At 46.2% G+C, this 12,175-nt stretch overlaps 1 protein-coding gene across 15 annotated transcripts in view; it reads left to right on the top strand.

Annotated features, from left to right (window-relative positions):
* ABLIM1 (actin binding LIM protein 1) overlaps positions 1-11,886 on the top strand; it is a 91,188-nt gene extending 79,302 nt beyond the window's left edge. For all 15 annotated transcript variants that reach the window (XM_047759821.1, XM_047759818.1, XM_047759817.1 and 12 more), the window contains 6 exons: positions 2,539-2,603; positions 3,229-3,289; positions 3,893-3,900; positions 4,717-4,791; positions 5,685-5,765; positions 6,862-11,886. In XM_047759821.1, the coding sequence (XP_047615777.1) occupies positions 2,539-2,603; positions 3,229-3,289; positions 3,893-3,900; positions 4,717-4,791; positions 5,685-5,765; positions 6,862-6,975 (404 nt within the window). In that variant the 3' untranslated portion in view covers positions 6,976-11,886. The remainder of the gene's footprint in view (positions 1-2,538; positions 2,604-3,228; positions 3,290-3,892; positions 3,901-4,716; positions 4,792-5,684; positions 5,766-6,861) is intronic.
* Positions 11,887-12,175: the final 289 nt, after the last annotated feature.

The raw sequence follows: 12,175 nt of genomic DNA, 5'->3' as shown, positions 1-12,175 counted from the left end.
TGGGAATAGGTGCCACCACCAGCTGCTCTTCTGGCACAGGTCAGGCGCCGCTAGTGTGGGGACCACCAGCAGGAGCTGGGAGCTTGTGTTATTCCCCCAGGCCATTACTCCACCGGCTCCAAGAATTCTGTAGCCCTAAGGGTGGGGCTGCTTTCCAGCTATTGCTAGGCAGCCACTGCTGCTGAGTGGCTCCCCAAGCTGAAGCAGCATCCTGCAGCTTGAGAAAATGCACACAGGAAACAAGGATGTACTGCTGGATCCCACCCCTTCCTTCCAGCATCCCCACACAATGACATCTAGCCTCTAAGCCCAACTGAGTTACCTCTGCTTCCAAGCCCTCAGTTGTGGTCGCCCCATGCTCGAGTCCCACTAGGCTGTTTCCACGTGGCCAACCTTGGTTTTTTCCCATGTAGCTAGCCCCAGCTCCCTGTGTGAGTCTGATCTCTAAAGCCAGAGTTTTAGTTCCCGACACCTGCTGGCATCCGCCTGCAGTGGGCCCATAACGCTGACCATTCGGGGAGCAGTATTTCCATTTTAACTGGTTCCCCCCAATTGTCTAGAGTTCCTCCTCCACGTTGGCTGATCTCCTCGCTGCTGGGGGGACTTCCCAGGGTGCAGGGGCTTTTCCTCTTTCCAGCCCCCTCCTGGGGTGCCGGTCCCATCTCTCTTTCTTTCACGTCTTTCTTTTGTCCTCTTTGGTTTTGTGAAGCTTTTCTTGCTCTGTCATCATCCTGAGGTCTTTTGTCAGTTCTCAGGAAATTTTCTGTGTGACTACTTCCATGTGCAGATGGATTTTCAGTGTATTTGTGGGAGTAGGTGAGCCTCACGTCCTACTATGCTGCCATCGTCCCTCAGCTGCCATCTTTTATTTTTATTTATTTATTTATTTTTGTCTTTTTGCCTTTTCTTGAGCCACTCCCATGGCATATGGAGGTCCCCAGGCTAGGGGTCTAAACAGAGCTGTAGCTGCTGGCCTACTCCAGAGCCACAGCAACACGGGATCCGAGCCGCGTCTGCAACCTACACCACAGCTCACTGCAATGCCAGATCCTTAACCCACTGAGCAAGGCCAGGGATCGAACCCACAACCTCATGGTGCCTAGTTGGGTTCGTTAACCACTGTGCTACAGCTGCCATCTTTTAAATCTAGTTGGGCTTTAATTTCTTCATCTCTAAAATGGACATCTGTGAATAAGACTTACTTCCTTTTTTCCTCTGTTGCTCTGTCTAGCATCACCTGCTCACAGGATACTGCAGAGAGCCCGAATGTTTTTTAACTATAGAGAGCATGAACAATATTTTCTAAGCATTATGAGTTTACATAAACATATCCAGTACAAGAGCTAAGGGCTAATGGTGCTGGGTTTGGATACTTTTGAAAGAGGTTACTTAGATACTAAGCTGAAATAAATACTCTATCAGTATAGTTTCTACCACTTATACTTATCATAAGCCAATTCTCTTAACCCATAAGATTTCTTCTCATTTATTCTGAACTAGTGCATAATTTTTTCTCCTAAATGTTCCTTTAAACATGCGTTTAGTGTTTCCTATGCAAACACTTCCACTAAACATTATTTCATTGAATCTTCACACCATACCAGTGAAGTAGATGGTATTTATTATTATTATTATTAATCATTATTAGCCCCATTTAGTAGATCAAGAGACAAGCAAAGGGAAGTTTAAATAACCTATCCAATGCCACATTGCTGAAAGCTACCAAAACTAAGATTTAGGATTCCAAGCGTTATAACCCGAGCCCATACTCTTAACTGGAATGCCCTACTACCTCTCATAGATGCCACACTGGCATTGAACTTGGGTTAGGCTAGTTCCTTCCAATTCTGCAGTTATATTCTATAAGAATAAATAGCACTATAGGTACATGGGTCAAGAAATGAAGGTTTAAAAAGATGGAATACTGTGCTCAAAGATAGAGAGGTGTTAAGTTACAGAACCAAAAATTCAAGACCAGGTCTGCTCCTTCCAAAGCCTGGCAGTTTATGAGTCATCCACACTGTTGATCAATGGGGTACCCTATCCCAGGCCTCCTAGGACTTTAATTGTGTTTGGCCAATAGATCTTGCTAACATACATGTTGGCCTCCAGGTCAGTTACTGCTGTCATACCAACTAGGACTTGGGATTATGCATCCTAATAACCCTGGGTTCAAATCATTGCTCAGATGTTATTCATAAGCTGAATAACTTTAAGCAAGATGCTTAACTTCTCTTAGTCTTATTTCTTCTGCAATAAAATGGAAATAATATCAGCATTATTAGCATTGGGTTAAGGATTCAGAGATCAAGCAAGTGGAACACTTCTTTCTTGCCCATCCCTCCTCCATAGTTTCACTACCCACCCTTTCCCTGCATCACCCAAAGATGGCAGCATTTTGTGAACATTTGAGCCCAATGCTATTTGGATTGTTTTTTCTAAATCTTCTTTTCTGCAAATTAGAAGTTAGACTGCCAATTTCATGGAAGAATTGGACTTCTGGTTCCTAACAATTGCTTTTTTTTTTTTCGCATTCAGCTTCACATGCTCTGTCGTCTAAAACCTCATCTCTCCCAGGCTATGGAAGAAATGGGCTTCATCGGGTAAGATTTCTCTTTTATTCCTTTCCCAGTTTGTTCCCTCTTCAGTCCTGGTTGAAGTGCTGACCATACTGTCTGCATACATCTGACACTGCATACATCTCAGTGTTAGAATATAATAAAAAACTATAATTTCCATGGTCTCCTGGTAGATCGCTTTGAGTTACAGGCAAGAGAAAATATTTCTATTGAGAGAAAGCAAAATTGACATTGGATAAAAGAATAGCCTTTATAAGCCTATGGGAAGACTAATTGTATGGCCAATGTTTCTACAAGTAACCACTTGAGCCATTATCTCTACTATAAAAAGATGTGGGCAAGTTTGTTGCAACCTCCCTCCCCACAACCCATAGAAAAAATATAATTATGTAGCTATGATATGGAGGCATGTGTTTGTATGTATCAGCAAGAGACACTTGCTTACCACCCACTGAGCAGTAGCATTGGATGTAAGATAAAAGACAAAGATGTCATAGAAGAAGAACTAAGTAGGAAAAATAATGAGGATCTAGGAATTCACCTTAGGAAGAATCCTTAGGATTTTAGAAATCCTTTCTCCTTTTTCACCTGACTCAAAAACTAGTATTGTGGAGCATATTTTCTAATTGTGTGTTTTTCCTCATTTCAGCCTGTTTCTACAGACTTTGCTCAGTACAACAGCTATGGGGATGTCAGCGGGGGAGTGCGAGGTGAGGCAGCTGTGGGCTGACTGTGGCCGGGGTAGGAAGGTGTCTGTGCTGTCACAGGTGCATTGGCTGGGCTCAGGCTGGGTCACATCCTGTAGTCAGATCACATCTGTCTTCTGAGCCAACAGGGAATTTATTAAAATCTTGAAGGATCTCTACTGAAGTGACAGACAAGAGGCAAGTTGTTAGGAAGGAATTCCTTGCTCCTACTTTGTGCCAGGCACTTGATTAGATCACTGGAAGTATAGTGATAAGCAAGACATGGGCCTATCTTCAAAATGCAGTGGCTGAGAGACAGAGAGATACAGAGACAGAGACAGAAACTCCATGAGAGAACTGCTGTGATCAAGAGAGAAGGTAGAAACACCTTCAGGGTGTCAGCTTCCAGGAGAAAAGGGTGTTTGAACTGCTAACTACCACCAGAGCAGGCATTTTCTCCCCTCAGGGAGGCAGCCAGCCTGGGTGTGCAGAGATCGAGGAGCTGGGAGAGCGCATGGTTCTTTGAGGAGTGTTTGGAGAATTGCAATAGGATATAGTCTCTGTTAATGTTGCCACGTTTTTCTATGATCTTGCCCTTCTGAGATTTTCTTTTCCCTTCCTTTCCAGACTACCAGGTATGGAACACTCTTTCTCAAGTTGGCCACACCAGCAAAAACAGTCTTTTTCCAATCCAGATGTATTCTGCTGCTGCTCCAAGAAAGGATTTCTGTTGAGAAGACCCTGGTTTGGGTTGATCTGTCTACTTATTAGTCCACAGATATGAGGAGCCATGAGCGGCAGGCATGCCTGGTGCCCAGGTCAGGCTGGTCCTGCAGGCCTTGGGGACACGGCATGAATGGGGCCAGGTGTCAGAGAGTTCCCCAAGTCTGGCCTTGGAGCGTCCTCTTTGGGATGGAAGTGGACCAGCATCAGTTGATTTTCTTTAAGCTGTAGTCTCTCACTCCTTGAGGCCTCCCCTCCTCTGTGCGGTCACAAATGAAAAGAAACTCCTGTTTTGGCCAATAGGAAAGAGCTGCTCTGGTACCATTCTCTTCTTCCTAGAACCTTAACATTGTAAACAGTGATGGAGAATGAGAAAGGGGGGAAAAATGCAAAGACATTAAGATTACATTTTTTTTAAATCATAGACTCAGCAATTCTTTGATTGTACCCTATACTTTCATGCATGGAGCCTAAATTCAGGGATTAGTCACTAGTTAGTAAGCCAGGATCTTTCATCGGCTGGATTATAAAAGAGCAGCATCCCCAGTATTCCTGCTTTTATTCGGCAAGGAGCTCACTTTGAAAATTCCATGGAAGTTAAAATGACACATCTGTAAAAGAGCAATGAAGATTTGAGTCCCAAACAAGGAGGTCTGGGAGCCCACAAGCTCTTCCTCAGCCCCCGACATGGCCCTGTGCTCCTCCTGAGCCCTGCTTTTCTTTTGCAGACCCTCCCAGATGGCCACATGCCAGCCATGAGGATGGACCGGGGGGTCTCCATGCCCAACATGTTGGAACCAAAGGCAAGTTCCTCTCACATGGGGACGAAACTGGGCCATTACTCTGAAAAGATTTATTTCCTATCTTCTTCACATTCTCATTGTTAAGGCCCACTTGGCTCCAGGCTGGTGCATTAGGCAAGCCTGTCATCAAGAATCTTTCTGTTCTGCTGGTTTTGTCACACCAAGTCCGCAGGTGTAAGAGCTCACTGGATTCACCATGAAGTACCGGCACTTCTTGCTCATGACCTTAGTATCTGTACAGTGTCTGCCATGAGCCCTGCAAAGCCTGCTCACTGTTATGCAGAGTGGTTTCAGGCCACTCCAGATAGGGTGACCCACATCCCAGCTTGTCCGAGACTTTCCCAGATGTAGTACTGAAAGGCTTGCAGCCTAGGAACCTCCCCAGTCCCAAGCAAACTGGGATGATGGGTCCTTCCAGCTCTAGTACATCCTGTGATTCCAGAGGTGTCCAAAAGCTGCTCTCCCTGGTGACCATAACTGGGGCTTATTTCTCTCTGTCATCACCAGAACATTGCTTCTGGGGCTGCATGGCTCCCAGGATTCATGACCCAGTCATGGAACAAGATTGTTAAACCCTGCGAGTGTCCTGCCCTATAAATCCTTACCTATACTTTCAATTCCCTTCCAATTGTTACCTTCATCCCCAGTCCATAGTAAGTTGTATTCTTTCACTCAACAACACCCTCCTGGGGCACATCACTGGTAGGGCGTGGGTATGTGTGAGAACCTGCCCCAGCCCCTGGAAACTTGAGCGAGGAACACATCTCTCTGGTGCTCTTATTATAGCATCTTAGAAGCTCTCTCTTGGGAGTCCTAGATTTTAAGTAACTTCTGCTTGTCAATAAAATGGACAGCGGTGTTCTAGAAGAGGTGTTTTTTCCTTTGCTTCTCAGATATTTCCATATGAAATGCTGATGGTGACCAACAGAGGGCGCAATAAAATCCTAAGAGATGTGGACAGAACCCGGCTGGAGGTAAAACAAACCAACAAACCTGTCTCAGCTGCAGATTCCTGTGCCTTTCTCCCAACTTTCCCCCTAAGAAATGTTCCAGTTAAGGAAAAAAAAAAATCAACCTAGGTATAACTAAGCTCACTTTGGAGAAAAGCCCAAATTTATGTGTAGGAGATCAACATAAAAATGTCTGGTAAAATCCAGAACACCACCACCCAGGAGAAGCAGTATGACTTTAGTCATTTTCTTGGAAACTTGACGTTGCCATCACTGGGCTGGTGGTGTAGAATCTCTGTCCCTCTTCCGTACCCCCAGATCCTCGTGTTTCCCCAAGCCCGGGTTGCGTTCACTGAGAGGAGGGAGGGATCGCCCAGGAAGAGGGGTGCACTGGACAGGGTTCTCTCGGCTGTTTCCAATCCCTGTCGCAGGGTTATCTGGGTGCAAATACCCCAGGCCTCCTTAGACATGGAAGACTGACCTTTGTGCTTTTCCATCCAAATGGTTCTAATTAAGAAAACCTCTGGCTGCCAGTCTCGTAAAGAATCATTAACCCCTGACAAAAGGCAAGTACCTCTGTATGTGAGGTCAGACCTGGGCAGAGAATAAAGGCTCCGCTATCCTAAGAGAACCTTTCTAGGTGGGATGACAGGCTGAAGTTCTCCTCAGTAGACCAAGCATCCCCCTGACCTTCTGTTGGCGAGCCAGGAAAAAGGCCCGGCATTCCCAAAGGACCACTTGGGAACTCTCTTTCTCTCTCTCTCTGGGTTTCTTATGACTCTGGTCCAATTTCCCTACATCTCTTCAGCATCCCAAGGACCTGGAGTGGCGTCTCCTCCAGCCTAAGGAATCACCTTCCCAATGTCCCATGCCCCTTCCGTGTCGTTATCATCATCATTAATATTCCATCAGCTCTTCTGTGTGGTAGGAAGGTGCAGTACCTGGCCCCACCAGGTGAGGCACCCCTGGGCCCAGTGTCTGCTCAGAAGACTCAGAGATAGACCCCTCTTCCATCATTGCACCTTGCCCTTCAGAATGATTACCTGGAAACTGGAGAGCAGCCCTCAAGGCCATCCATGTGGCCATGAAGACTGACCACTGTTCTTTTCTCCCATCACAGCGCCACTTAGCCCCAGAAGTGTTTCGGGAAATCTTTGGAATGTCCATCCAGGAGTTTGACAAGTTACCTCTTTGGAGACGCAACGACATGAAGAAAAAAGCCAAACTCTTCTAAGTCCCACACGTAGACAGCCATTCGACAAAGGACTAACCACAGCAGTGCCACATAGGATGTTATATTAAGGCCCAAAGTTGATCGGAGAACTTGCAAACTGCTGTCCCGCAGCAACAACAGAAAGGGAAAATCGGATTAAAACACCCACGAGCCACATATTGGGCCCACCCATGGCAGTCCTTGCCCAGAAGCAATGGGGTGAAAACGTCTGTGTTCCCACACTCAACAGTAGCGGTCTCGTGTGACTTTTTTCCATCACCTTATGTACGCAACAGGAGCTATTTCTTTTGTTTCCTTTCAGCTGTTGTCCAACCATAGTGCTGACTGTACGGATAAGAGCCAGCAAGTGCCCTTAGGATGCCGCATGGAAAAAAGCAATTGTTGCAACTCCAGAGTCTGAGTATATTTATTAAGTAGTGCCGAGGCTGAGAAGGAAGAGCTGGAGGGACAGAGTCAAGGGACAGATCCACGGGGTGGCAGCCTCTGCACACGCCTTTTTTCACGGGCTTCCTGCAGCCCTGCCCACGCTTCACCAGGATGGAAACCAGAGTGGCGGCGGGGGGGAGGGGGGGGGTGCCCGGGGGGGGGGTGCCCCAGCAGCTCTCTTTGAATAGCCGCCAAAGTCCCTTTTAACCAGCTCCTTGTTCCCACTGTTTGCTAGGACCTGATGGGTGAATTCCTTAGCTAGTATTAAAAAGAAAAAAAAAAATGAAGCGAAAGAGAGGGAAAAGCAGGAATGAAAACTCTCTTGTAAGTCTTTTCCTGCTTCAGACAGGGTGTGTCCTTCGTCCTCCTCATCAAGGACAGGAGCTGTCTTGCCTCCACCTCCGCCCCCCTCCCTCACTTTTACAAAGAAAGGGTGGCCCAGTTGTTTGCTGTTCAATGAGTTTTGTCCAAGGGCCATAGCACTTCCCACCCAGCATCCTCTGCTCTCTGTCCGGCATCTTCTAATTCAGATCAAGCCCCCAGTGGTTTGGGTTTGTTTGGTTTTTTTTTTTTTTTTTAAGGTCTTTTCAGTCGTAGGCTAAGGCAAAGGCATGTTGTTCTCTTTGAAATCTGTGCATCTCCAAAGTAGATTGTCTCCAACTGATTTAATTTGGCCTTTTCAGCTTTTCTTTCTTGCCTAGCTCTTTTGACCTCCTGGTGTGGTGTGTATCTATCTGTGTGTGTGTGTGTGTGTGTGTGTGTGTTCAGTTTGGGCAGTCTGCATGTGCTTTTGCATTCATTCCTGCTTGAGTGTTCGTCCCACTGTGCTGCGCTTCAGAGGGACATTTACTCAAGTGCACATGACAAAGATCGAGTGAGGCTCACCGCATCCCCGACACTGTGTCCCTTGTGGGGAGGCTGTGGGTGGTTAAAAGCCAGCATATTCCATGATGGATACAGCTCAAGTCAGCCTCAGACTGAAGCCTGCAGACCTGGGATGAGGCTGTGTGTGGACCTCAAACTGAGTCCTCAAACTCGCAACACAAGATTCCCATTGGAGCCAAGGATTACAACACGACTTGTATGAGAGACCACACTGTGGTTCCTGAAAGCCTCTGGCTGTGACTCAGACAGGACTAGAGCCACGCCGAGGAGGGTGTCACATTAATTCTCATGCTTTGGGGGTCTGCTTGAAAATGTAAATGCTGTTGAAAGCCAAAGGAGAACGCATTTGAATTCACCTGCGTATGCCCCTAATAATAAAAGCTCAGACATTCTCCCTGCTGGCACCAAGTATTAGAATGAGTGAGCAGCTGACATGAGTGGTAAAAAGCAAGGAGCATGTTCTGACCTTGTGCTGCAGACATCACTTGTGATCCTGTCTAGCGACTGGGTGCTGTGGCCAACAGTGCAATTGCTTCACATATTCAATTGCAATTGTATTCTCTGCTCTTCCCTGAGAAATCTAAAGTTGCTTGACCTTTCAGTGCTAGGCATGGGATGTTTGAGGACTGTTCTCACAAATAAATGTGTGTGTGTGTGTGTGTGTGTGTGTGTGTGTGTGCGCGCGCTTGTATGACCTATTAACATATATAGCAAAGGGCTTTGGCCAGGTGAAGGGAAGAGACTAGCCCATCCTTGAACTGAAGGCAGATTGCAGCCCAAAGCTTTGCCCCTGACACATTAGTTGCCTCTTGCTTCATTCCATGCACCCACTGTCCCATCTTCTCTCTGATGTCTCCTGTATTGGCAGCCTCACCTGCGTGTCCTCATCCTTGCTGCACTCTGGCAAAGTGTGTGGAGTGGGGACCACGGCATAATCCCAGTGTCTCCCTGCCTTGATCAAGAACAAAGATGGCCAGATGGATCCTAGGGCTCAGCTGGTGGAGAGGTTTTCTTCACAGTGGAGCTAGTAAAGGACCCTCAGTGGTTTTCATTGGCAAATGAATTATAACCCATGTCCTTGTGGATCAAGTGTCAGTGTATGAAAAATTGCAGTGATAGTTAAAGAACCGAGCCCTAAGTTTGTACCTACTAATGAAACTCTGTTTGGCTTGTAGAACTTTTAAATTTAGTTCTGCATCCACCTTGTGGGGGTGGGGGGAAGCTTCTTTCCATATCAAATGTATTATTAGCTAATTTAAACTACACGCAAAAATGCATTGCCAGAAAATGCCAGTGGCTTCCTGGCTACAAGCAGAGCAGTGCTGTGTTCTGGGGAGGGGGCACTGGAAACTATAGTGCAGCGTGGGCTCCCCAACCTCTCTCCCCAGGAGAAGGCTCCAGCCAGAGGGAGAAGCCCCAACCCAGATCAATGGGCAGCAACGCCCTGTCTGTTTGGTTGAATTGAGTTCAGCATGCTTTTCCAGAAAATGTCCAGGTCGCTGCACAGGAAATCAGTGTTCTCTGTTTGAACCCTACCCGGCATAAAAAATTCCAGTTGTCAACACTGGATTATTGACTCTAGGAAAGGAAGTATACACAGGGCAAGCTTCCCTGGTGCATACATAAAAGGCTAAGTTTTTGAGCATCGGGCTTGCTAGTGACTCTTAAAGCACACCCTGATGGCATGAACAAACCTCTATGACGGCACAAAGATCAGTGCTTCCTTTAAAGTTTCTTCCAGAAAAGCCAGGAGAACATTTAGTCTTCCAGTGTGATTTATGTTGAGACATAATAAAGAGCCTTTGGAAACTCGTGCAGCTCGCTATGCGTCTGCATTTGGGTTTGGGGTTCCTTATGAAACGTTCTTAGTGTGACTTCTTCAATTACGAAAGATAAGCTGCCTGTTCTCTGAGACCTCGAACAAAAAAGCTTGAGTCAGTGGGTCCTCAGGTGCAAAGGAAAAAAAAAAAAAAAAAACGATTTCTATCATGTCCTCTGGTCTCTCCACTCCTCCTAATTCTGTTGTTTCCAAGCTGTTTCCTCTTCCAAGGTGAGGCTGGAACAGCCCCCTTTTCACTCCCCATCCTCTGAATCTAGGGATTCAATCAACTCTACTCAGAAAAGTCTTGCTGGAAATGTGTCTAAAACTTTCACCCAATTTCTTAATACTTTTCAGCCAACACCTTTTTTCTAAAGAATTGCTTCTCAGATGATTATGTAAGGTAGATACGCTTTTGCAAGTTTAAAAATTCAAATGAACCCCTTTAGACTATGTAGGTCTTTCTAAAACCTCTTGATGGCAAACTCGGTGCCAGCGTGCTCCTGCGTGTTGAAGGGGCAGGTGGCCCCTCCAGCTGAGGGCACCCCGAGCCCTCTTTCTGACCATCAGGAAGGACAGTGGGAGGAAGAGGAACTCTCTGCCATCAACCCTCCTGCGTCCTCTGAAGTAAGCTCAGTCATTACCAAGCTCCTGGTCTATTTCTGGTTACTGTTTAATCTGTACTTCCTAGGACAGCCTTGATTTTATTTGACTTTTAAAATTAACCAAGTGTTTGTCAGGAGCCCTAAAACTCACTTATTAATACCCCCTTTTGGCGGATGGTCTATCCAGGAAAAAAAAAAAAAAGATGATTTCAGGCTTGAGATTTTAGTGACATCACTTTATCGTGGCTATGTACATTAAAGGAACTACCTAATCATGTTGTGATGAAAGAAAGAGAAACTTTTACTTTGGCATTAAAAAAAAAAAAAAATCGCTGTCTTTTTGTTTGCTGCCCGAGACGCAGTGGGGAGACGGTGAATGATGCGCTTGGCACAGGGATCTTTGTGTTTTTCGTCGGGGCAAGTTTCCTTTCTGACAAATTCAACAGGAAAGGGGGAGGTGGTCTTTTAAACTGAGAGAAACTTTCTAAATAATATATGTGTACACAGCAAATTAAACCGATCTCATCTTTTCTGACGCGTCGTGTAATTGAGTGGCAATTGTCATCATTAAATAAAAGTCTTCCCAAAAGTCTCTCCCAAGAGTGACGGTGCCATGAGTCGCTTTCTGAGCCCGTTCAGCAAAGGTAGAGGAGACAGACTGCAGACACGAAGGCAGCCAGCCGCTTAGCGACTTGTCTATGGCTACGGACAAGACGACAAACATCCGCGGGACTCGTGTTCTTTGGGTGTGTTTTGTACAGACTCGTTCAGTAATAAATGTATGTGGTTTCTGGAAGTTGCCAACAGCCCTGCATCGAAGCTCTTGCAGTTCTTTCATTTTTAAGTTGGGTTTAATGGAATTTTTGAAGGCATACTCTTCTTCCTGCCTCCCCCACCCCCGCCCCATCCCTTCCAGAAACACAAAAGCCAATGTTTGGAAGAAATGCTGTTTAAAAGATGTATCGTGTCCCCCATGAAAGTAAGTGGGTGTCTGTCAGGGTCCCGAGTGCCACGTACCAGTGTGCAGAGGCGGGTGGCCCTGGGCCCTGGATGCTGTGCTTAACGTGCCCAACCTGCTCCACGCTCCTGTTGAAAGCAGCACCTGCTGCCCCTCTGCCGCTGTCCTACGTCACTATTGTCCTCCCAACTCAGTGAATAAAGCATCTTTATTCGTAACGGCCTCCACACTGTGTTTCATTTGTTGTTCCCCTGCTCCCTTTAAATGCCTGTACCATTTGAAAAACTGCTGACCCAGCTTCCAAAGACCAAAACAGAATCAAACCAAAGCCCTGGGGATGTACTTTTATCATGTAGGTTGGTGGAGTAGAGGGAAAAAAATGCATCAAACAGCAGCAATATTCCAGGACTGTTTGCCCAATAATCCCAACCCTACTGACCAAGTCAACTGAAAAAAAAAAAAAATGTATATAAGGAGTTCCCTAGTGGCCTAGTGGTTAAGGATCTG

Source organism: Phacochoerus africanus, chromosome 15, assembly GCF_016906955.1.
Source record: "Phacochoerus africanus isolate WHEZ1 chromosome 15, ROS_Pafr_v1, whole genome shotgun sequence".
In the NCBI taxonomy this organism is placed as follows: Eukaryota; Metazoa; Chordata; class Mammalia; order Artiodactyla; family Suidae; genus Phacochoerus; species Phacochoerus africanus.
The sequence above is the reverse complement of the archived record's forward strand: the minus strand, read 5'-3'. Positions and strand labels throughout refer to the sequence as shown.